Source organism: Thalia democratica, chromosome 3 (genome assembly GCF_965202585.1).
Source record: "Thalia democratica chromosome 3, ktThaDemo2.hap1.1, whole genome shotgun sequence".
Lineage (NCBI taxonomy): Eukaryota > Metazoa > Chordata > Thaliacea > Salpida > Salpidae > Thalia > Thalia democratica.
This window is the reverse complement of record NC_139167.1, coordinates 37,775,080-37,798,409: the sequence shown is the minus strand read 5'-3', so window position 1 is coordinate 37,798,409 and position 23,330 is coordinate 37,775,080. Positions and strand designations below refer to the sequence as shown.

General features: G+C 27.7%; 3 protein-coding genes across 3 annotated transcripts; all 3 read left to right on the top strand.

Moving 5' to 3' along the window:
* The first annotated feature begins 558 nt into the window (after positions 1-558).
* LOC145831602 (solute carrier family 35 member G1-like) lies at positions 559-2,222 on the top strand. Its single transcript, XM_082938908.1, has 2 exons — positions 559-1,387; positions 2,059-2,222. Exons 1-2 carry the CDS (start codon positions 644-646, stop codon positions 2,173-2,175), a joined length of 861 nt encoding a protein of 286 aa, XP_082795034.1. The 5' UTR covers positions 559-643; the 3' UTR covers positions 2,176-2,222.
* Positions 2,223-3,805: 1,583 nt separating this feature from the next.
* LOC145832256 (uncharacterized) lies at positions 3,806-12,545 on the top strand. The gene is made up of 6 exons (XM_082939576.1): positions 3,806-3,877; positions 4,204-5,036; positions 5,317-5,407; positions 8,905-9,350; positions 9,713-10,129; positions 12,015-12,545. Exons 1-6 carry the CDS (start codon positions 3,862-3,864, stop codon positions 12,171-12,173), a joined length of 1,962 nt encoding a protein of 653 aa, XP_082795702.1. The 5' UTR covers positions 3,806-3,861; the 3' UTR covers positions 12,174-12,545.
* Positions 12,546-19,362: 6,817 nt separating this feature from the next.
* Positions 19,363-21,172, top strand: LOC145832255 (solute carrier family 35 member G1-like). The gene is made up of 3 exons (XM_082939575.1): positions 19,363-19,785; positions 19,912-20,328; positions 21,011-21,172. Exons 1-3 carry the CDS (start codon positions 19,363-19,365, stop codon positions 21,170-21,172), a joined length of 1,002 nt encoding a protein of 333 aa, XP_082795701.1.
* Positions 21,173-23,330: the final 2,158 nt, after the last annotated feature.

The following is a 23,330-nucleotide window of genomic DNA, read 5'->3' as shown; positions in this document are numbered from 1 at the left end:
ATTTAGTATATCATAATCTATAATAAAATCTTGACAAATTAAAGTGCTTGATAACTTGTGGAAATGATAGAGTATTAACATGTTATACATTTTGTTAATCAAAAGTTTTTTACTTATTAACTTAGTTTCAATGTATATTTACAGTTCATTCAATTCTTGATTAGCTAGAATACAGCAGAACTTTTTTAATAAATGAAAAGCTGCGTTAAATAAAATCTTGTAAAGAGTAGTTCATTAAAACAAATTACAGCACTGTTAATAAAAAAAGAGTCTTTTTTAATTGAAGATCATATTTGTGATTATAATATTATATTATTATTTTTTTAAGTTTTTTCAAAAAATAAATTTACATGCTTGTCAAAGTCAAAAAAAAAAGCTAATGGCTTTTTTCTGCCTTATTGTTTTAAAGTTTATTTATACTGTTTCGATAAGTATTTCTTATCTTTGTAAATTACTTAAACCAAGACATAATTTTTGAACAGCTCAGTTTTATACATTTTTACAACTTTGTTAAGTTCTAAATGTTTAATAAAAGTTCAACCACATTATTTCAGACATTGGAAGCACTAGTAAAAACATAAAACAAAAAACTCAACCATGGAAGTTTTTGGGACTGTTTTTATGCTTCATTTTTACACTGTGTATGTCAGCAAATGTACTTTTTGTAAAATCCTCAACTGTTCCTGCACAAGAAAAATTGTTTATTAGATTATGCATACAGTTCATTGCCTTGCTACCAGTTCTCCAGTATAGGTCCACAAAGCTGAAAGTATGCTTATTTGGAAATACAAAAGAGTCTTTGAAGTTTTTACTGATAAGAGGAACTTTTGCAACCATGTCTATCTGTTGCTTTTATGAGTCAATACAACGTATTCCAATGGGAGATGCTTCCTCCATTTCATACTGTAGCATATTTTTCTCTGGTCTAATTGCAAGAATATGGCTTAAAGAACCTTACACTTTGATGGACGTTCTTTTTGCTTGTTTGTCAGTAGTTGGTGTTGTTTTTGTATCAAAACCCCCTTTTATTTTTACACAGCTTCAGAACTCACAGTATGGTTCTACAGAGTACATGGGAGTTGCATTTGCCATAGTTGCAGCTTTTTTAATGGGACTTCAGTTCACTACAACTCGCAAACTCAGTAAAACAGATCCAGTTTTAGTAATATTTTACTTTACAGTAGTTGGCATGGTTCTTTTGCTGACATTGTTACTTGCAACTGATAAACTATTTATGCCTTGCTATAATGAGTTTCCTAACTTGGTTTTAGTAGGTATAACTGGACTGTTTCAGCAAACATTTTTAGTTTTAGCTCTTCGGTACGAGCGTACAATTACTTTTGCTGTGATGAGGTCCACAACAATTTTTCAAATATTTTTACTTCAGGTTAGTTTGTTATTTTTCTCTACTTTAAATAAATATCTAAAAAAAGATTAAAACTTTATCCTTTATAATTGAAATCAAAATTATTTTAACAATTTATTTTGAAATTGAAACAAAAAACACCACAAATATTTAATCATTGTAACTAATTTCTGTAGAGTAAACTTATTGTTATAAAATAGTACTCAGTTTACTTACTTTTGAGACAAAATTTAAAGTAAAAATATTGTAAATTTTATCTTTACTTGTTATTTGGTAGAAAATTTGTTTATTAACAAATCACTAAAGTATATTATCACATAAAATGGTGTCTATTTTGTAATTTTTAAATTAACTATTTAACAATTGTACAATTTTTTAGTTCTACACAAAAAGTAATTAAATAAAAAATTTCTTATTTAATTTCAATTAATACATAGTTTGCAAAATAATTTTTTAGAATTTTATATTAAGTTTTAGGGTTTGTTTTTAAAATGAAAAGTGAAGTTTTTAATTTTCTTTATGTTTTTAAGTTATTTTTCCTATCCTTTATGTTTTTAAATTTATTTATAGGCGAAACTTTTACTTTTGTAGTTTATTAATTGTTTTAATATATTTTTGAAACAATTTATGTAAGCTTCTACTATTCATAAATAACTGTTTCCTGTTGGTTTTATTGAAATATTCATTTTTAGGTACTGGTGTTGAATGATATTCCTGATGTTTTCAGTATAATTGGAGCTTCAATGATTTTTATCAGTGCTTTTGGAATTGCTCTGAGAAAATGCTTGAAAGAGTCAAAAAAGGAATAATTGCTATTGAAATACACTTATCCAGAAAGTAAATTTGTTTAATGTAAACCAATTTCTTATTATTAAAAAAAACATGCTAAAAACGATATTGAGGTCAGATAATTGGGTTAAAAACCTATTTACAAAAATTAACATTTGCTTATATATCAAAGCAAAGCTTATGGACTTTTTTTTATTTTGTTCGAGTTAGAACTAGTTTTTAAGATGTAGTCAATTTTGTAAAAACATTTTTACTTTTGTAGTGTCAGAATTTTATAAATTTAATAATTACAAAAATATTTTTTTTGTTTTGAGGTTAAAGTTTTAAATTTTTTGAAATTACTTTTGTAATAGTTTTAAAACGCTCATTTGTTTGGTTTTTAAAAGATTGTCCTAAATAGTAATTTTGAGACTAAAACTTTCTAAAAAATTTATTTTCTTTAAAAAATTATTTTTCTCTAAATGGTTTTTCTAAAAAATCTGAATAGGTTTATAACCTATCTATTATTTAAAGAATAAAATTTGAAAAATCTAAAAATATTTCTTTAAAATAGATCAAAGTAAGGTTTTCGCAGGTAATGGTCTTTTTAAGTATTTTTAGTTTGCACCGTTTATGTCAAACTTGTTTATCAAAAAAAAAGTTTATAAACTATTTAGAGTTTTTTATTAATAACATTTATTCAATAGCTTGAAACTATATTGATTAAATTAGACCAACTCGTGGAAATAAGTAAGATTTCTTTTCCAAGCCTTAGAAGAACATTTTTTACTGAATTAGTTATGTTAAAGTTTAATTTAAAAGCCAATTAAATTTCAATAAAACTAAAATTTGTTAGTGATCTAAACATTTAAATTTTTTAAACTGTAAATCTGGTCAATAATGTCAAGCATTTAAAAAAAAATATGAGTATAAAGTTATTCTTTACTTTAGAAAAGAGTTTTTTTCTGGTTTTATGTATATAATTTAGTATTTTATGGATTATTTTTTAAACTTTTATTAAAGATAAAAAAATTCTTTGGTTCTTTTTATTATTTTTTCCTTTCATTTTCTATTATATAAGTTTCATGATTTCTATGAAATAGTTTCATGTTCTAATATTAGTCTATGAATTGATACTGTTGTTCCTGATTAGTGTATTTTTTTTAAAGTGTTTATATTTTAACTTAATAATCAAATATTCTTGCTTAAAAACTTTTAACAATAGTTTGAAAGTGATTATCTTTCTTTAATTCAACACTTTTTTAAGTTATAATATTTTTTGTTGCTTTCAATTTTTAACTTTGATACATATTCACACGACTTAACTGTGAAGGAGTTTGTGCACAAGTATTAAAGAATTGTTTTTTAATTAATTGAAAACATTATTGATAGATACTTTTGCATATACTTAAAGTAAATTGTGATTATTTTTTTTATTTAATTTTTTTAACGCTTGCTTTGGTTTTTTATGGCACATATTCGGTTTAAAACTTTAAATGTCTATACAGTTCTGCATTTGAAGATGAGTGTCTTAAATATTTTTTAGTAAATATAAATCATTATAAAAAGTCATGTTCTAATAATGCGTTTTGAAAGATTTGATGTATAGGTGCTTTTTTGTAATTTGTATTAGATTTTTAATTATAATACTTTGAAACACCTAATAAATAAAATTGTTTTAGTCTTTATGTATAACTTTCTTAATCAAAGAATATATTTTCAACAATATGGATAGAAACATAGGTACGTTTAGTTTTTGTTTGTAAGTAGTTTTAACTAAGAAATAATATTGCTTGCTAAAGACAAAATGCTTTTCATTGTATACTTACAATTTTTATTTTTCATTTACTTATTATTTTGCTCAACTTTGGTTGTAACTTTATAAGCTGTATATCATATTCAGAATATCTGTTTTTGATTGCAAGCAGGGGTTTACTGTATTATTTTAACTACTTTTAAAAATACTTCAAATTTTTTAAACATAAGTTTACTATTCAATTAACTATAAAATAATTGATCGTATATAAAAAAGTTAATCACTACTTTTAAAATAATTTAAATATGTTTAGAAAATGAAAACGAAGATGAAACGAAAGAAAAATCAACTCCATCCTGCAAGTTCATAGGTCTGTTCTTCTGCTTCCTCTACACGCTGTGCATGTCTTCGAACGTGCTCTTCGTCAAGTCCACCTCCGTCGCCGCCCAGGAAAAGCTCTTCATCCGCTGCTGCGTCCAGTTCGTCTTCCTGCTGCCCCTCCTGCAGTACAGGTCCTCGAAGCTGAGCGTGAGCGTTTTCGGGGACTCCAGCAAAACGTTCAGAATTCTGATACTGCGCGGCGTCAGCACCACGTTATCGACGCTGTGCTTCTACGAGTCCATACAGAGGATCCCGATGGGCGACGCCTCCTCCATCTCGTTTTGCAGCATATTTTTCGCCGGCCTCATCAGCAGGGTGTGGCTGAAGGAGCCTTACACGCCGATGGACATTTTGTTCGCCTGCCTGTCGGTCGTCGGGGTCACGTTCATATCCAAGCCGCCTTTCGTCTTCGCGCGGCTGCAGGACTCGCAGTACGGGGCCGACGAGTACCTGGGCATCGCGTTCGCCTTGCTGGCCGCCTTCATGCTGGGACTGCAGTTCACGATAACGAGGCGGCTGGGGAGGACGGACCCGGTGCTGGTGGTGTTCTACTTTACGTTTTTCGGCCTGGTCATATCGCTGACGCTGCTGCTCGCCACCGGCAAGCTGGAAGTTCCCTGCCTCAGCGAAGTTCCCTTCCTGCTGTTGATCGGGCTGACCGGCATGCTGGGCCAGTCCTTTCTGGTTTTGGCGCTCAGGTACGAGCGCACCACCACTTTTGCCGTGATGCGGTCCACAACCATATTTCAAGTGTTTCTGTTGCAAGTAAGATTGCATAGTTGAATATTTACTTTTCTTTAATTCTTTTAAGACACAATAAGGATAAATATGTATTAAAGAGTTTAGAACTTTTGTTTTATATTTTTTTAAATAAATATTAGCATATAACAAGTTTCTATTTTTACTTTTAACTGTACTTCCACATGATATTTACTTAAAAAATATAGTTGTTTGAATAAAAACATAAAAAAATAGTAGTTTGCTTTAAAACTATAGATTTTCAAAATAACTTTAAATTTAGTATAGTATATTAATATCTGCACAGGTATTGGTTTTAAGCGATGTACCGGATGTTTTCAGTATAATTGGAGCTTCAATGATATTCGTCAGTGCTTTCGGAATTGCTTTGAGAAAATGCTTGAAAGAATCAAAACAGGAATAAAATGTATTATTTTGCTTGTAAATTTTATGTTTAAACAAGTTTAAAACTATTTCTTTTCTTATAACTGATAACTTGTTTGCAATCATTTTTTAAAATCTGCCAAATTTAATTTTTATAATTATTTACTGTTTATTAGCTATAATAATTTATTTATTATAGTTGATAAGTTCCTAACCAATCATTTAGTAGAGTTAGTTAATGATTTTATTTATTTTTACTTTTATTTTAAGTTATTTGATTTAATGTTATAGGTTATTTGAAAGTAGTGTAAGCAATTTTTAAAACCATATTTAATTTACTAAAGACAGTTAAAAAGTAAAGCAAAAAATTAAACTAAAAATATTTTTGTTCTATGTTATATAAAATTTCTAGTTGTTGTCTTCTATACTTTTTTAAAAATATTCTTCATAGTTGTATTTGAATTTGTCAATTTTATAGGCACTCTAAATTTTGTACAATAAGTTCAGTAATTGTTAATGTCTTATTTAAGAGATATTTTTGCATAACTTCTTATGTTTCAACTTATTTAAATAAGTCAGTATTTTATTAAAGAAAACTAGCTTTAATTTAAATAAGTTTTTTATTTCTTTTACATGTAATTTTATCAAAATTATTACTTTTTTTTGAAGCATAAGAAAACACTTATTATTTTGAAAACACGTTTAAAATACAGTTAGTAAAGAATTGACTAAGATTAAAACATTTATATAAAAAGTTGTGCTTATATTTTTGTTTATAAGTTTAATAAAACTTTTATTGTTTTAAATACTAATTAATAAGTAGATAATCTTTAAGTATTATATTGTTACTGATAATTAATTATAGGCTTAAATTATTTTCAAATAAATAGACATAAAAGTGCACTTTTAATTAAATTACCTTTTTATTTAGTTAGTAATTACTAATTACTTTAGGAAGGTTGAGTGTTTTTTTGTTGTTTTTACAACTCTTTTAACATTAATTGAATCATAAAGTTGTTTTACTTTCAAATTATATTACTAAACAAAAATTTTATAATAGTTGTGATTATATTGACAAGTTGTTTTCTGCCAACATATCTAAGTTATCAATTTACTTATTAGCATGACAATAGTATGTTTTTCAATTATTGTGAGGTTAGTAATGACTAAGCAGTTTATCGATTTTTATTTCTATAAACGTTTTATTATTTGTGTGTTTTAACTGTATATATTTTTTATTTTTGAATAGGTAGGTCGTATTTATACACTTTATTTTATTTGTTTCGTTGACTTCTTTTTCTTTATAAGTGTTAAAGTTTATTGTTAAAATTTTTCTGATTGAATGTTTAACTGTTGTTGTATAAACCAAAACAACATATATAAGTACAGTAAGTAATAGTTATATACAATGTGTACATAAAATGTATTCTTTTGTAGCTAAAGGTGACAGCCAAAACATATTTTTTTAGATATAAACTTGAAAAATTTTTATACCCAAAAAAGATAATTTTAATAAAGTATGATGAATTTAGCTAAAAAAACATTAACTTAAATACATTACGTTAATTAAAAGTTAATTTTCTAAAATATTTATTGATTAATTTCAGGTTAAGAAATTAAACTTGATAATTTTTGGGAAACAAGAAAAGTTTGCACAATTTAATAATGAATAATTCATCAGGTATGTTTTTGTTTATTTTAATTAGACTAATTTATAGGTTTAAAAACTAAAAAAAAATATTATCAATCTTATTTAAATTTTATTTTAAAACTACTTTTTGGTACATTTTCACTCCCTAATATATTATTAAAAATTTTATACAATTTTTTTTTTATTGACCTGTTTTAATAAGTATTTTTTGACTTAAGCTTAACAAATTTGATTTTTGATCCAAATACAGTATTATATTAAATGTATTAATTTGAATCTAATTTAATTTTTTGTTCTTATTTTTTAACGACAACACAGATTTTTATGTTAACAATATAAAAAAGACATATTAAAGTCAGTAATAACATTAGTTTTTTAGTACAACCTACGCATAAAAGGTTAAAAAACAGCATTGTTTTATTTTAAATTAAAATCATAACTCAGTTTTTGTACACTTTTCTATTTTTCAAGTTTAAGCACATTTTTAATCTATCTTTTACGGTCAAATAGTTTCGAAGCTTGTAATGAATTAAAAAACAGAAACTGTAACCCACTAGTTATACAGAAAACAACTTTGAAGCAATAAAAAAATATTTTTTAAAGATGTAAACACAATAAATAAGTACTATTAGCAAAATTAACTGGTGCTAATTTACTTTTAATGGCACTTTTCTGAATGTTCCTGATAGTTAATTTATGATTTGTGGAAAGTCATAATTATATTCGTTGCTATGTAAAGTCATAATTTTTTGCTATATGGGTTAAGGCTATTGCTTTCATCACTTAGTTGGCCCGGGCGAAGTAAAAGTGAAAAAAGTTTCCTTAAATAATTAAATATTTTTTTCCCAAAAAGTTGTTTTCCTTGTATTAACTTTTTGCAAAAGTTTGTTTTGAATTTAATTAATTTTTTTTTTTGTGCATTTATAAGCTCTACACATAAAGCGTTGACTGTTAAAATAAGTGTGGTTCATTGTTATTATCAAGTAAACCATGCATGCAAAATTATAAACTAGTCGTTTTATATTCCCAAGCTCATATTCATAAACACCCTCATAAACATTGGCGAAAATTAAAAAAAAAAATCACCCTTTACTAGTTACAGGGTTACCACTTTACCTGGAAAAACCTGGAATTTGACAATTTAGGCAAAAAAAACCTGGAATTTTAACAAATTTCACATGTTCCATTCAAAATTTCGATTTGACTCAAAAAATCTATCATATGAATAAAACATTTTTGTCATCATCAAAAAAATGTTTTATTAAAAAACATATTTAAAGTAGCTCTACAGTATCTTTTCAATGTTTTTATACTATTTACACATTTTCATATCTTAAACTTAACTAAAAATAAAAATAGACCCAAAAATGTTTACTTTTAAAAATCTGGAAAATGTTTTTGAAAACGAGTGGCAACACTGTAGTTAAGTATCCGTTTAATTTTCGCTGCCATACTGATTAACGCCCCGTAAAGCAAAAATTACCCCTTACAAGCGGTAGTCTTCACTTTAAGAAACGCTGTTTTACACTCATATTTTTATCTTAGTTTGGTAAAATATAACACTATATTGAAAATGTTTAAAGAAAAACTTGAAATAGTACCTAGTCAAAAACTATATAAGTAATGAAAAATAAGTAAGAGTAATTATGTTTGAAGTTTAAAAAAATTCAGTTACTATAGATTAACAAAAAGTATTATGTGGTTATAAAGAATGTAGGTCATAACACCAGTACTGTTGAAACAAAAATGTTATTTAAGAAATATATAATAACATCAATGTATAATAATTTAATAAATAAAACTAAATAAAAAATTATTTCATAACTTTACTTAATGACTGAAGAAGTATTTTCATCACAGACAACGAGCTTCACGAAAGGCTGGCCGAGCGCCAAACGGAAGGCGCCGGCGAGGAAAAACGCCAAAAAGTGCCCTTCCTCACCCGGTACGCCGGCCTGCTCTTCTGCCTCGTGTTCACCTTCGCCATGACGGCCACCTCGGCAGTCGTCAAGTCCGTCCACACGCCGGCCACCGAGAAGCTCTTCTCCCGCTGCTGCGTCCAGTTCCTCACCCTGCTCCCCTTCATCACCTACAGCGAGTTCAGCAAAAAGTTCACGATATTCCAGAGCGACCGCCGCACCCAGCTGCTGCTGATCGGCAGGGGAGTTTCTTCGTCGGCGGCGAGCTTGCTGCTGTACCAGAGCCTGCAGAAGATCGCGATAGGGGACTGCATCGCCATCTCGTTCTGCTCGGCCATTTTCGCCGGCGTGTTCGCCAGGATGTTCCTGAAGGAGTCGTACACCCTGGTAAGACGGTTCTGTTTTAGTTATTTTTTTTTTACAAGTAAACCTTATTAAATTTATAACTTGACTTGTCCTGCTGTTTCTTAACTATAAGTTAGTAATCTAATAATTTTGCGACTTAAAGAAAGTATTTAAGATTTTATTTTACATCTTCATGTTGTTGGGCCTAATTTTAATTAAGCATTTACTTTTGTAACTTAAACTTAGTTATTTTTTTAGAAAGACATTATTAAATGTTGAAAATTCTAACCCTACATGCTAATCATAGTAACTATGTAAATTTGGTAGTTTATAATTATATCTTATTTTTTAAATTCTTTAATTTCAGCAAACGCACAAAATAAATTAAAATAAATTCCACACAGTTCGACGTGGGCCTCGCGATGATATCCATGGTGGGGGTGGCGCTGATCGCCCAGCCCCAGTTCATCTTCGGCAGGTCCTCGGAGCCCAACCCCGAGCAGTTCAGCGGGGTGCTGTACGCGCTGGGGGCCGCCGTCACCATCGGCAGCTCCATGACCATCATCAGGGGCTGCGGCAAGCTGGAGCCGTGGGTGGGGGTTTTCTACTACGCCGTGTTCGGCTGCGTCATCAGCGGCGTTTCCTTCTACCTCGGAGGCGACTACGTCGTCCCGTGCCTGTCGGAGCTGCCCATGTTCTTTTCCATAGGGCTGCTGGGCAACACGTGCCAGTTCCTGGTGACCAAGGCGCTGCAGCACGAGCGGCCGAGCACGGTGGCGGTGATGCGGTCCATCGAGATAATACTCACCTACGTCGTGCAGGTTAACTTTTTTTTTTCGTTTCAACAAAATCACTCGATTTTTGCCGCCAGTTGTTCAGTTAGTAGTAGAAACAAAAAAGCGCGTTGAGATTAAACTGTTTTCTAACCCTTGAGTACTGTGGGAACCGTTAAACATGAAATTTTAGGAAAAAACTCTGAAATGTGTTGAAAGTTGGAGCAAAAATCATGTAAAATCCTGAAACTTTGAACAATTCGTTATTGAAAATCTGTGAGTATCTTAGAGTTTTAACTTTTACAAAAGATAGTGTACACCTCGCAATTTTGTTGAAATTATTTTATAATTACTTTTTATGAAATAAGTACACCTGACTTATTAAAGTTAATCTTGTTTTGTGTATTTTTTCTTATCTATCAGATTAATATCTACAGGCAAAACTTTAAAGTACCTGTTGAGATATAAAAAACTAAAGTAAATGTGTCGAAAAGGTTTTGTATATAAGGTGACTTCACACTAAAAAGATGTAAAAAAAAATCATAAAAGTCAAATAAGTCTTTCTTTGTCTACAACTATTAACAGGATTGCCACACTTCTAGGCTAGTTTTAAATTTTTGAAAAACTCAGGGTGATTAAGATTAGTCTAAAGACTTTTTGAAAAACTAAATATATTAATGTTAATAGTTGCAAAAAATGAACAGGGACCTATCACTAATCATAAATACCTTTTCAGTTTTAAAAATTACTAAATTTTCCAAGTGCTGTTCGTTTTAAGTGAAGAAATTTATAGATCTTTGAAAAATAGTGTTTTATTGAACATTTTTGAGCAACTATATCCTGTTATGGAAGTAGTACTAATATACATTAGAAAAAATAGTTTTAATTAAAAGAAAGTTCATGTTATTAAAGAAAACAGAAGCTTCAGAACCAACTTTAAGTTTGACTAAGTAAAATTACTGTTTATGCTAAAACAATACTAAGGCTTTAAAACATTGTTATAACAAATACTCAAAGTAGTTAAGTAAAAAAAAAATAAATATAAGTTGCAATTGTATAAAAAAGAAAAATAATATTACAATATCATTTAAGTTATTTTATCCTAAATCTTTCAAATTTGAAATCAGAGTAAAAAGGTATCGGTAAATGAATATACCAGAAAGTTAGAACAAAATCTAAAATTCTGGATTTTAAAAGAATTTTTGATCACCCTGACTTTATCTGTTTAAGCAATACAAGGCAAGTTTTTGTATAGTTTTTAAAAGTTTTTAGAAATTTGAATAACCAATTAACAAAAAATTGAGTTAAAAATAATCAGTTAAGTTTCCTATACGTAAATAATTTTTTCTATCATTTTTGATACTAGTTCAACTACCTCAATTCCGCATGATAAAAACGGTCATCAGCAATTTGTGGTATATTTATCGTAGTTGGTAAATACTAAGGTACTTACTTATATTAAAATATATTAAAATACTTAGGAGTATAATAACTTAACATTTTAATATCGATAGTCTTGAGTATTAAATTACTCTAGCTTAAAATAATCTCAAGTATTTTGATTCAAGATTAGAAAAATCAATATAAACTAATTAGTAACTAACTTTGAATTAATAAATAATACTAATAAAGTAGTGGCCAACTTTATCTGTAGTGTCACAGCAAACAGAGTATAAAAGAAACTAACTCAGTGATCATTATACAGATGCAATCATATTTGAATGATGACAGTTTTTACTTTGATTACTTACATTAGTTTTTATTTTACTCAAGTTGTTTGCAAGGCTACAGGTCAAACGTTATCAAAGTAAACAAACAAAACTTACACGTCGTTTTAACAACTTAAATTTGTGAAAGTATAAATCAGTTATTTGTTTATTTTAAGTAATAAAAATGTGGTACACAAAAACTTAAAAGTGTACAAAATTTCCAGATAGTTTTGTTCAGCAACATTCCAAACTCGTACAGCGTCGTCGGCGCCCTGCTCATCCTGACGAGCGCCGTCGGGCTGGCCGTGAGGAAGTATCTGAAAAACGTCGACAGAAGCAAGGGAGACAAGCCGAACGGTGACAACCTCGTCAAGGCGGAGTAGACGCGTGAGAAATTGCTTACACAGTTTGTTGCACAAATACTACTACCTAGCGTCCATTCGTGCGTGCTTTTGATTGTTTATCACTGCTGATGCTTTTGATCTTGAAGTAACAATTACACAATTCGACCAAATTGAAACTACCTAACGTTTTACATGATTTCGATAACAACCAGTACGTCTTTGCTTTTTTATCAAGTTTTTTTAGTAGTAAATAACGTATTATTACAATTTTTATGTTGTGATTTTAATAGCTTTAGTTGTAACATTATTTATCTAATCAAAAATGTAAGCTATCATGTAACTTTTATTTATATTTCATATTGATTAATCAACTTCTAAAAATTTAAGAAAATACTGCTAATAAATTTTACAGTGTATACTCGCTACTCGAGTAGAACTGCATGTTTTTATTTTATTTATAAATACTTATTTGATTGTAGTCGAGGTGGGAACAAATTCCGGAACTTTGAAAAATCTATGAATTATAAAATATAGGATAAAAATTCATGAGTTCTAAACAGTTTAAATTTTTAATTAAAAATTAGTTGAAAATTCTAAAATAATTAATACAAAAATTGTTTTTATACCTAACAAGGTTCATTAAATGAATTTATTTATAATATCCAAGTATGAATTTAAGTACTTAGATATTTTTATTAAGCATTTTTAATCACGAGCAACCAGTATTTATTTCGGCCGTCATCTATCGATCATAGTTAAGATGTTTTGCGCCATCAACAATATGAATTTTACCACACAACCATCAACAGCATCCTAGACAACTTACGACCGGTTTCGTCCTTGTTAGGACTCATCATGCAGGCATAGTCGCATTAAAACATTGTTGAGATCTAATCAAACGGTCGCTTTAGTACTTTGTACTACTATTAGTTGCAGAAAAATGTTGAAGTTGGCATCAAAAATTAAAACTTAAGCTTTAAGTCGTTGTAGTAGTTTTATTAAAACTATTAGTTTTTTATTCCTTTTTTTTCTAAAAGATTTTTTTTTTAATCTTTATTTTACTAAAGAAGTTGAAAGGATAGTTTAAAATTGTAATTAAAAAAAAAGCTAAACAATAATAAACCTTTATACTAATTTGAGCTTGTCTCTCAACAAAAACAATTTCAGGCTTTGGCTCAGTTAGACTCGCCGATGTTTTCTTTGATTATGAATTATATATTTAAGGAGCTCAGTTAAGATAGTTTTGTAATTTTAAGCTAGAGCTATATTTTGATTAAAGTTTGTACCTAATTAGTTTTGATTTTTTTAAATTTACTTTTATGTTTTATAAACTAAAGCCCGGTTTACGTTGTTTTGTTAATGTTTTATTATATTAAGCTTAATTTACTTAGCAGTAATCTTTAAATTGGTTTACGTTGTTAAAATTTAAAAGAGTATAACTAGTGAATTTTTAAAGTAGTTATGATATATAATAATGTTTTTAATAATTTATTTTACTAATTTTTTGTATGAGTGCGTACCTTAAGCGGATGCGTACCTTTTCTATGTATATACGTCATTAAGAGCATTTTTTAGAAATTTGGACCTGGTACTAAATATATATCAAATCAAAGCTGAAAAATAAATTTAGTTAAATAATTAAAGCACTGATTCGTGCGTACAACCACTTTTTTAACGGGCTATAGGACGATTTAAACTAACCCAGTATAAAAATAAAGAAATAGTTTACAAACTAACCCAGTATAAAAATAAAGAAATAGTTTATAAACTAGACACATTAAACTAAAATATGCTGTATAAACTTTTAGTTGAAAAAAAAATCTGTAAACTTTTCAAATGTGAATAGTTTGTGAACAGTATGACAGATAGTAAGTTGAAAAAAGTTTGTTCTAGACTTCAAAATAAATAAAAAGACAGTTTTTTGTGCTTAAATCTAAACATGGAAATTGTGAGTTTATACTTTATATCAATTATATTGAAGGGGCAAAAATTATTGTTTTGTTTAATTGTTAAATTTTGTTATGTTGAATGTATAAAAAGTAAAAAGTATTTGTTTTTTGTCAGACTTGTTATATTTACAGAAAATAACTAAGCTTTTAGCAAATTAGCAGAACAAAATGAACTTGAGTAACTAGTTTGAAATGTAAAATCTCATGATGCAATAATTAAATTATAACCAAAAAGAAGGCGTATGAAAATTAAAATCCTGCACTAATTTACAAGATAATTAACTGAAATTGCTAGTATATATAAATTAGTTGAGATAATGCGCTATTTCAGACCAGATACTGCAATTTTACTTCAAGAATCTTCAACACTCTATAATAAATGTTATATCACAATTGTTAATTTGTTCAAAAAAAAACTGTATCAACTGTTCTTAACATGTAGCATCTGAAAATTGGGTAGGTGTCAAAAATGATCTAAGGGACACTTTTGCACAGGTTTAAATCTTTTTTTTTAATTATCACTGTTGTCCTTTACCCTTTTTCTGAATTATTATTAATGTAAATTATTTTTTTTATATTCATAATTTCTTTATTATCAATGTTACCCCTGACCTTTACCCTAGGTAGATTTCTTTTTCTTATTAATATTTTTATTTTTTAAGTATCACTGTTACCCCTAAGCCCTTACCCTTGGTCGGTAACTTTTATATTAGTTTTTTTTTACTCTCGTGCAAAATTGACACTCTGTGCAAAAATTTATTCGTGTAAAAGTGACCCCTCGTGAAAAAATGACCCGTCCCCCTGAAAGCTTTGTATTAAAACAAAACATCACGCACGTTTTTTAGCTTGATGTTTTCAATTTGTTGTGAGTTTTATTCTTCTAGTTAAAAAAATTGACTATTTAATTTTAAAAATTAATCTTGCATACAAAAACCATTGAAAATTAAAAAGATAATGTACATATATACAATAGAAAAATCACAAAATTTTATTACAATAAAACTTTTGCTAATTAAATCAACACTTAAACTCAGAACCAAATACTATCATTAATTAAAAGTAACTAAATCAGAGCCACTTCAGAAATAAAGAAGGCCATAAGCTGCAAAGGTGGCTATGAGGCCATAATTTGAAACTAAAAATAGATATTCTTAAATTAAGCTGAATTGCAAAAAAAAAATCTTAGGCGTATTTAAGGGTAGTTTTTTTTTGGAAAATATTGTCGGAAATGGCGATAGCTTTTTAAGTTCGTCAAAGGGAGCGTTATGAAAAAAAAGGGAAACTCTGATCTAAATGTACACAACGACAAAATTCCAGGTTCTAGGAAAAATTGTAATATCATTTTAAAATATTTAGAAATTTTCTGTACAAATGACATTTTTATTTTTTAAGTGAACTTTAGAACTTTGAATTAAATGTAAAATAAAAGTTTGTAGTTTATATAGATACAAACAATTATTTTTTAAGTTTTACTTTGTATAAGAAATATTCACAATTGTTAGTACAGTGTTAAATAAATTGTTTTAAAAGGACTTTTACTAAACAAAATAGGTATGTGATAACTCACACAAAAAATCTTAGTGCCGCCCGAGATTCGTTTTATCTATTTAGTTTCATTTAGTAAAACCGTTATTTGCAACGTTTTCATTATTAAGTATGACTATTTGATTTATTATTTATCTAGCAAGAACTTGGAGTGCTTTAGTAAATGCTTTGTTCTAGAAAATTACTGCATAATATTTGTTGAAATATCACGATTATGAGCAATAAGTATTTCAAAATAAACGATAAAAATAAAACAAAATTTCGAAAACTGTTTAAAACAAAAGCATGTATATGTATTATTTTGCAAGAGAGATTTGAAAATAAAAAGGCTCTCCAACAGAAATTTTAGGTCTCAGTAACAATTATTAATAAAACTGTACGTAGTTTTTGGTACATTTATTTTTCTATCCTATAAAATAGAGTAATCAGTCAATTTACTCTATAGATTTGATCAACTTAGATTACAAAAAAATATTTTTTACTAGCTTGTAAGAAATTGTAAAATTGTGTTGGGTACGGCTCAATAACCGAAAGGTTCCTTCGTACACCAAGTCCGTAGACCAAACTTTTTGACCGCTTTTTTGTCTTTCAATAAACAATAACAATAGAAGATAATTATAATATAACATAATTTTAATTAACTACTTAACTTTAGTATCGTAGTGCTCAATACATAATAATTATTTTTTAGTAGCAAATCGCATAAGAAGAGACAATTGTTATTTAAAATCATGAAGATTCTTTTGTTTTATTTTGATAAAGTTTATATTATTAGTATGACAAAATAAAAACCTTTAGTTGCTGTATTACTTTAGATTACTTATTTAATTATTCAAAAACCATGCTATAACTGGAAAGAATAATTAAAATGTATTTTTTTAAAGTACATATTAGAATACAACTTATGATAGAAAATATGGCATTTTTTTAACTAATTTTTTTAGTTATTATATAACTTTTTTTATCAAAAAGTAAAACAAGAAACAAAAGTTAAACAAAGCCTATAGTTAAGTTAACAAACTTTAAAGAGTGTATGAAACAAAAAACAATTTTTCACTTACTTTTATTTAGTATGTATTATAAATAAAACTTCACGAGTAACAAATAATCCAACTCACTAAAAAATTAGATATACTACATAAAACTCCATTTAAAGTGCTGAAAACCACTGAAACTACTAGTTCTAAAACAAATATCAGATTTAACCATAAGTTGTACTTTTTTTAAGGTATTTTTTTAAACTTAAGCTTGATTGTTAAAAATCAATACTGTTCATGCTATATTATCACGTCTTGTGATAGTTTATGTTTTATAACTGCAAACTTTGAACGTAGAACAAGAAGTAATGTTATAAGACTGCATAGCTCTATTTTAACTAACTGTTGCACATTGTTTGATGAGTTTACAAAAAAAAAATCATAAAAGTAATTGCAACACATTTGATTTTATTAAGTAGAGTTAGTTATAAATATATATTTAGCTTTACGTTTATTTGGAAACTTTTAGAAGAAAAACAAATTAAGTATAGTTTAAAATACTTCACAGCTTTATTAGAGAAGAGCTTGTTCGTAATAAAAGGCTCCTTAACTTTTGTGTGTTTTATTTTTTAAATACCTTGTAATAAAAGTGTATAGCATAGTAACTTTAACTTTACGATGTAACTTCTTGTAATGTTTAGGACTACATGACTTAAAAAATTCGGACGAATCAAATTATCAAAATATTTTTAAAGGACTACAACTCAAAAAGTACTTTTTTTTGACAATAAAAGCGTATGTAGGTCTAAATAATACCTACAGACACTTTTAGTTTTTGCAAAAAAATATATTGAAAACTGTTTTATTTTTTACTAAAAATTACTATATTTTATAACTTATTTTAGCCGTATCTCCAAAAATAATTAAAAAGTTTCAAAGAAATAAAAGTTTTTGTAGGTATTCATGATAATACGCATCTTTAACAAATATGTATAATTTTTTGAGTTGTTCCCCTTAACATAAAAATTGAGAATTTGAATTGTGGAAACTTGAATTGTCCGAATTTTTATAGTCGTGAAGCAATTTTTAGACGAGGCTAAAATAATTAACACAATATTAAGGTACCAAACTACAAATAAGAGAAGAAAAAGTGCACAGTACTTAAAGTTTTATTTTATGAAAATGTTAAAGTTAGTTTATACAGTATAAAAGTATTAAATTTTGTTGTTAAAGTTGAGTTCAAATAAAAAAGTAGAAATAAAACTCTAACAAACTCAATTTGATTTATTACATGTTTTAGCTTTAGAATAGTTTGAGTAGTGAACGAAAAACATCAAAACTTAGTTTATATATAACATAAAAAACTATTAACGTAGCACAAAGAAAAATATAGTAATTTAAATTAAAGACTTTATCCGAATGACTTAATTAACTAGTATTACAGTATAAGTAGCAATAAAGTAGTATTTTTTTCAAATTTATAAATACTCTGTGATCAGATATTGGCATTGTTTAAGGTCTTTTTTAAATGAGATTTATTTAATTTTTTTCTATATAATTAAGTTTACAAGAATAAAACACTTAACATTATTTGTAACCAATATATGTGCTTTTGGTTTTTTGAAACTGTATTTTTTCGTTGTCTTTTAAAAATTAATAATTAACTAATTTGAATTCACAAATACAGACTTTTAGTTTATTTGTTTTAGTTTATAAAACTAGATCAAAATTATTTTATAATGATTTACTTTATACATAGTATTAAACTTAAGTTATGTTATAAAACACTTAATAAAATTTTACACAAATATTTTTTTATAAAAAATTGTAAATAGTATACATATAAATTAACTGAGATTTTATATGTAGTTTAATATTTTTCTATAACATAAAATGAAATGTATGCGTTTTTTTTAATTAAAACTAGTTTTCAAATAAATGAACCAAGAAAAAACATTACTGCACATTTTGTAGATTTAACAGTCTTGAACTGAATTCTAAGATAAAACTTCTGGACTCAGTATAAACAATTTTTTAGACTTTAATAAACTAAAATTTGGAAAGTCTTATTACTGTTGCTATTGCACTACGCGTTTTACACAATTCACACAATGTTTGTAGAAAGTTATTTGTTTGTTTTAAAAATAAAACATGTTGTTAAGTTTTTTGCTTAGTTGTAATGAAAAAAACAAGGCAGAACAAAAAAAAAACTAGTTAAGTAAGTTTTAAAAACATTTGACTAAATAAGTTTCTTTTTTAAATGTTCATTACTTGTTGTAGCTTGTATGTTTAAGAAAAAGTACTGCAAAAAATAACCAAGAATAAAATAAATAATTACTTAAAATGATTAAAAAAAGCACAACATTCTTTATTAAAATAATATACAACTTATTTACTATTAAGTACTTTTGTTATTTTAAATTTCTTTTTTTACTTTTAAGGTTTATACAGGAATAGTTTAAATACTACAAAGAAAGCCATTTAGAATGAGTTCAGGTACGATTATGTTATAAAATACTAATACTTGATATTTTTGTAGCTGCTAAAAGTTATATATACTTTATATACTCTCTTTTATAGTAATAAACTATAGTTAAATGTCTAAATAAAAAATGATAGTTTTTAAGTTCGTTCAAAATTAAATAAGTAATACTATGGTATATCATAGCTCTAGAACGAGTTGGAGCTAAAAATATCAAAAACAACTAGTCCAATTATTTAACACACAATTTCACAGACAAACAATTACGCAAAAGCATGTCAACAGCTTCTGCCGAAACAACACTCGAAAATGAAACAAAATCCCCCTTCATGAAAAAGTACAAGGGCCTACTTTTTTGCTTGTTATTCTCAGTCAACATGACCCTATCCAACACGGTCGTCAAGCTTGTCAAAACCCCCGCAACCGAGAAACTGTTAGCGCGCTCGTGCGTTCAGTTTCTCACCCTTCTCCCCATCATCAGCTACAATCAATGGAGAGGAAATTACTCGATCTTCGTGTCCGAGCGTCGCACACAGCTGCTGCTAGTCGGCAGGGGAATTTCTTCATCCGCCGTCAGCATGTTCCTATACCAGGGCATTCAGAGGATCGCAATCGGGGATTGTGTTGCGATCTCATACTGCTCAGCCATTTTCGCAGGAGTGTTTGCCAGGATTTTTCTTAAAGAGTCGTACACGTTGGTAAGAACTTAATGAACGTTACAAAAATACCCTTATAATTTATTTAAAAAAAAAGTTTGATAACTAAAAATACTGTTTGAAAATTCGCTTGATAAACTTATGAAAAAATAATTAAAACTCGAACAGTTCGACGTGACAGTTGCAGTCATATCCATGGCCGGAGTTGTGCTGATCGCCCAGCCGGAGTTTGTGTTTGGCACCTCTAGTGAGCCGAACCCCGAACAGTTAAGCGGGGTTCTTTACACGCTGGGTGGCGCCATAACTCTCGGATGCTCGCTGACGATAGTCAGAGCCACCGGCAAGGTGGAGCCGTTATTGGGTGTTTTTAGCTACGTCGTGCATTGTTTCGTCATAGCTGGCGTGGCTTTCTACGTTCAAGGTGATTACGTAATACCCTGCTTGGCGGACCTGCCGCTGTTCTTCTCACTGGGGTTGCTAGGCAACACTAGCAAGTTTCTCATCACCAAGTCGCTGCAGTACGAGCGACCGAGCACAGTTGGAGTGATGAGGTCCATAGAAATCATACTTACATATATTGTGCAGGTGGGTTATTTTTTCGCAATGTTCAAGTAATCTTAGATACTTTATCATAAATTTATATTGTTTGATTTGAAATTTCAACAACATAATAAAAGCACATGTTTTATAAACAGTTTGAAAAAATATAGTTATTAGTGTTTTTTTGGGATTCTTAAAGTAATGCTTAATAGTTTAGTAGAAAAAACTTTAGTCAAATTTTTGATTCAAGTTTAGTAGTGTTTTTTTTATATATGTTGATAGATATTTTTAGAATAAGCTTAGTGTAAGGTATATTTTTTATTTTAAAGCTAGTTATATAACATAAATACTAATGGTAGTTAAAATTAAGTTTCAATTGTGAACTAAAACTACTGTAAATTTAACTTTGCAATAACATCTGTTTTTATATTCAAGCACTTTATTCGTTTATTTGTACATAAAATAGCCTTACGGAGTCTAAACCTTTTAATATTAACTAAAACTATTCATAATCTTTAACAATCATTCATATGTTTCAATAACACTTAACTTTAAAAGTTTCATATTAATTAATTATTAGTTATACGTCTTGTGTTTCTCAATTATTTTTTAAAATATACTAAATATTAGATAGCTTTTAGTAAACAATAACTTTGAGTTGTTTTATTTATTTTATTGCAGCGTTTTTAAGTTTTTAAAACAAGCTAAACCACTAAACAAATTTCAGGTAGTGTTATTCAGCAGTATTCCCAATGTTTACAGCATAACAGGCGCTGTACTAATATTTACTAGTTCTGTTGGACTTGCTGTAAGAAAGTATTTTAAAAATGTAAAAACAAAACAAAAAGACAGTTGTTCAAAATTTGAAGATTTAAACAAAGACGAATAAATAAAATACATGCAGTAACTTTACATACTTTAAACACCAAATATAATTTTAAGTTTTTTTATTTAATATAGCTTGTTTCTGTCGTTATAAAAGAACTACTCATAGTTTTTTCTGTATGTCTAATTATCTGATATTTATACAGAATTTTCAATTCGATAACGAGTATAATGGTGTTAAGCTTTTTTATGAAACATTTTATTTTTTTTAAATGTAATGCAACGTTGAAATTTTCGTAAAGTAGAATACTAAAACTTTTTTAAACTTTTATTAAACAAATAGGAACTTTTAGAGTTTTACTTTTTAAATTAATTTTAATTCACTTTAAGTTATTCTTATAAGTTTTGCAAAGTTTTAATTTTTTAATCCTTTTGTCGTTGTTTTTCGTTGAATGTTTAAAAAAAATCTGGCTTAAACCTTTTAAAACTTGAAACAGAGTTATCTATCACTTGAAATATTTACTTAAAATTCCTTTAATTTTAGTAAGCATATTGTTTAAATTTCTTTTTGTTTTTAAATTAAGTTTTTGGTATGAGATTTATCGTACATAACTTTTATCTTCTAATTATTTGACGTTTAAAGGTGAAACACTAATCACAAATACTTTTAGTAAACATGATTTAATTTCTACTGGTTTATATAAAACTAAAAAGATAGGAGGTTAATGTATTTTTCTACCTCAAGTGTTCATTATGTGTTTTTACAGTTTTATTTGTTTAAAATGTTTTTGACTATAAATATATTGCTTAAAAAGCGAATTTTTAGTACTTTTGGAATTGATTATTAAAAGTATTTCTTTGTTTTAAGCAAATATCAATAAAATCTGTATTAGTCTAAGCAAATATCAATAAAATTTTCTGTTTAAATATAATTAAAAGCCATTTTTTAAAGTTTAGCTTTATTATATGATAAAACTTACTAAATGACACTGATTTAAACAATTTGTTTTATTCTTACTATTTATTTTATTTTAACATCAAAAATCTTAAATTACAACGTTAGTTACAAGACTCTTTTTCTAATCTAACTATAAAAATAAGAAGTATATTTCAAAAACATATAAGTAAACCAACTCAAAATTAGTTAACATTATCTATTTAATGACATTTTTCTTTTTTGTTCATATATATATGTTGTAAATGACGAATTTAACCTTATGCTAAAGAAGGAATGGAGTTTTTAACTAAAATTTTAAGATTAGTCAGTGAAATTGTTACGTCTTACTTTATTTTCAATCATTCTTACTTTTTTTTTGTAATAAAAGATTTTAATAAAAAATCAGCTTTTTATATATATAATTTTTAAAGCTTAGGTAGCCGTACTAACTTCCTTTTCATATACTAAATAAGATAATTTAATTTCTTAACAACATCTTTTTTTATTTGTATATGTAGATAATGTTTATGTTTCATGTTTTGCTATTCATTTTGCTTTGCCTAAAATATTCTTCTGATAAGAATTATAAAGTCAATAAAAAAAATTAACACATATTATCATTTTCATTTTTTAAGTTTTTCTCTAGCCCTAGCGCCTGATTGACAATTTTCATTCACAAGCTAAACTTTAGCTTATAAACACAACCTTTATTACTAAACACAGTTTACTTGTATACTTACTTTTGTACGCACTAAATTTTGAAATTGATCAGAAAATAAATAAATAAAAGCTTATAATTCATGAAAGTAACAGCTGTGAATCTTTAAATTTTTATTTTTACTGAGGCACTCCAGTGTACAAGTAACCCGTGTCCTTAATCTTCCTCACGTGGCTACTCAATCAACCTGCCGGTGGCCAGGCACCTCAAGAAGTTCAGCCTCTGGTGCAGAAGGTCGAAGCTGTGATTTTCGTATTGTTTACAATTATCGACGTAGTGCTTTCTCGTTCCGCTGCTGAACACGAAGTTTTCCGAATGTAGCTCGATGCTGTCCATGTCGTCTTTGAAGCACGAGTCGACATACACCACTTCGTACCTGTAGTTGGGTTTTTATAGTTTTAGCTTACAGATTAACCTAATAAAGACAAAATAGCAGCGTGAGATGTCGGTGCTACTATATGTTTTTCAAACTTTATCCCTAATGAATTAGAGCGTTTTAAATTTTAACAAACTCAAACCTCAGCTGGTTGGTAGCTTTTATTTCAATGTTTCCGTCGCTCTTCTTCT

Coding starts and splice junctions, on each gene's coding strand:
- LOC145831602 (XM_082938908.1), top strand. CDS start 644: ATGTCAGCAAATGTACTTTTTGTAAAATCCTCAACTGTTCCTGCACAA. Junction 1,388..2,058: donor TTCAAATATTTTTACTTCAG/GTTAGTTTGTTA, acceptor ATTCATTTTTAG/GTACTGGTGTTGAATGATAT.
- LOC145832256 (XM_082939576.1), top strand. Junction 5,037..5,316: donor TTCAAGTGTTTCTGTTGCAA/GTAAGATTGCAT, acceptor ATATCTGCACAG/GTATTGGTTTTAAGCGATGT. Junction 9,351..9,712: donor TGAAGGAGTCGTACACCCTG/GTAAGACGGTTC, acceptor AATTCCACACAG/TTCGACGTGGGCCTCGCGAT.
- LOC145832255 (XM_082939575.1), top strand. CDS start 19,363: ATGTCAACAGCTTCTGCCGAAACAACACTCGAAAATGAAACAAAATCC. Junction 19,786..19,911: donor TTAAAGAGTCGTACACGTTG/GTAAGAACTTAA, acceptor AAACTCGAACAG/TTCGACGTGACAGTTGCAGT. Junction 20,329..21,010: donor TACTTACATATATTGTGCAG/GTGGGTTATTTT, acceptor AACAAATTTCAG/GTAGTGTTATTCAGCAGTAT.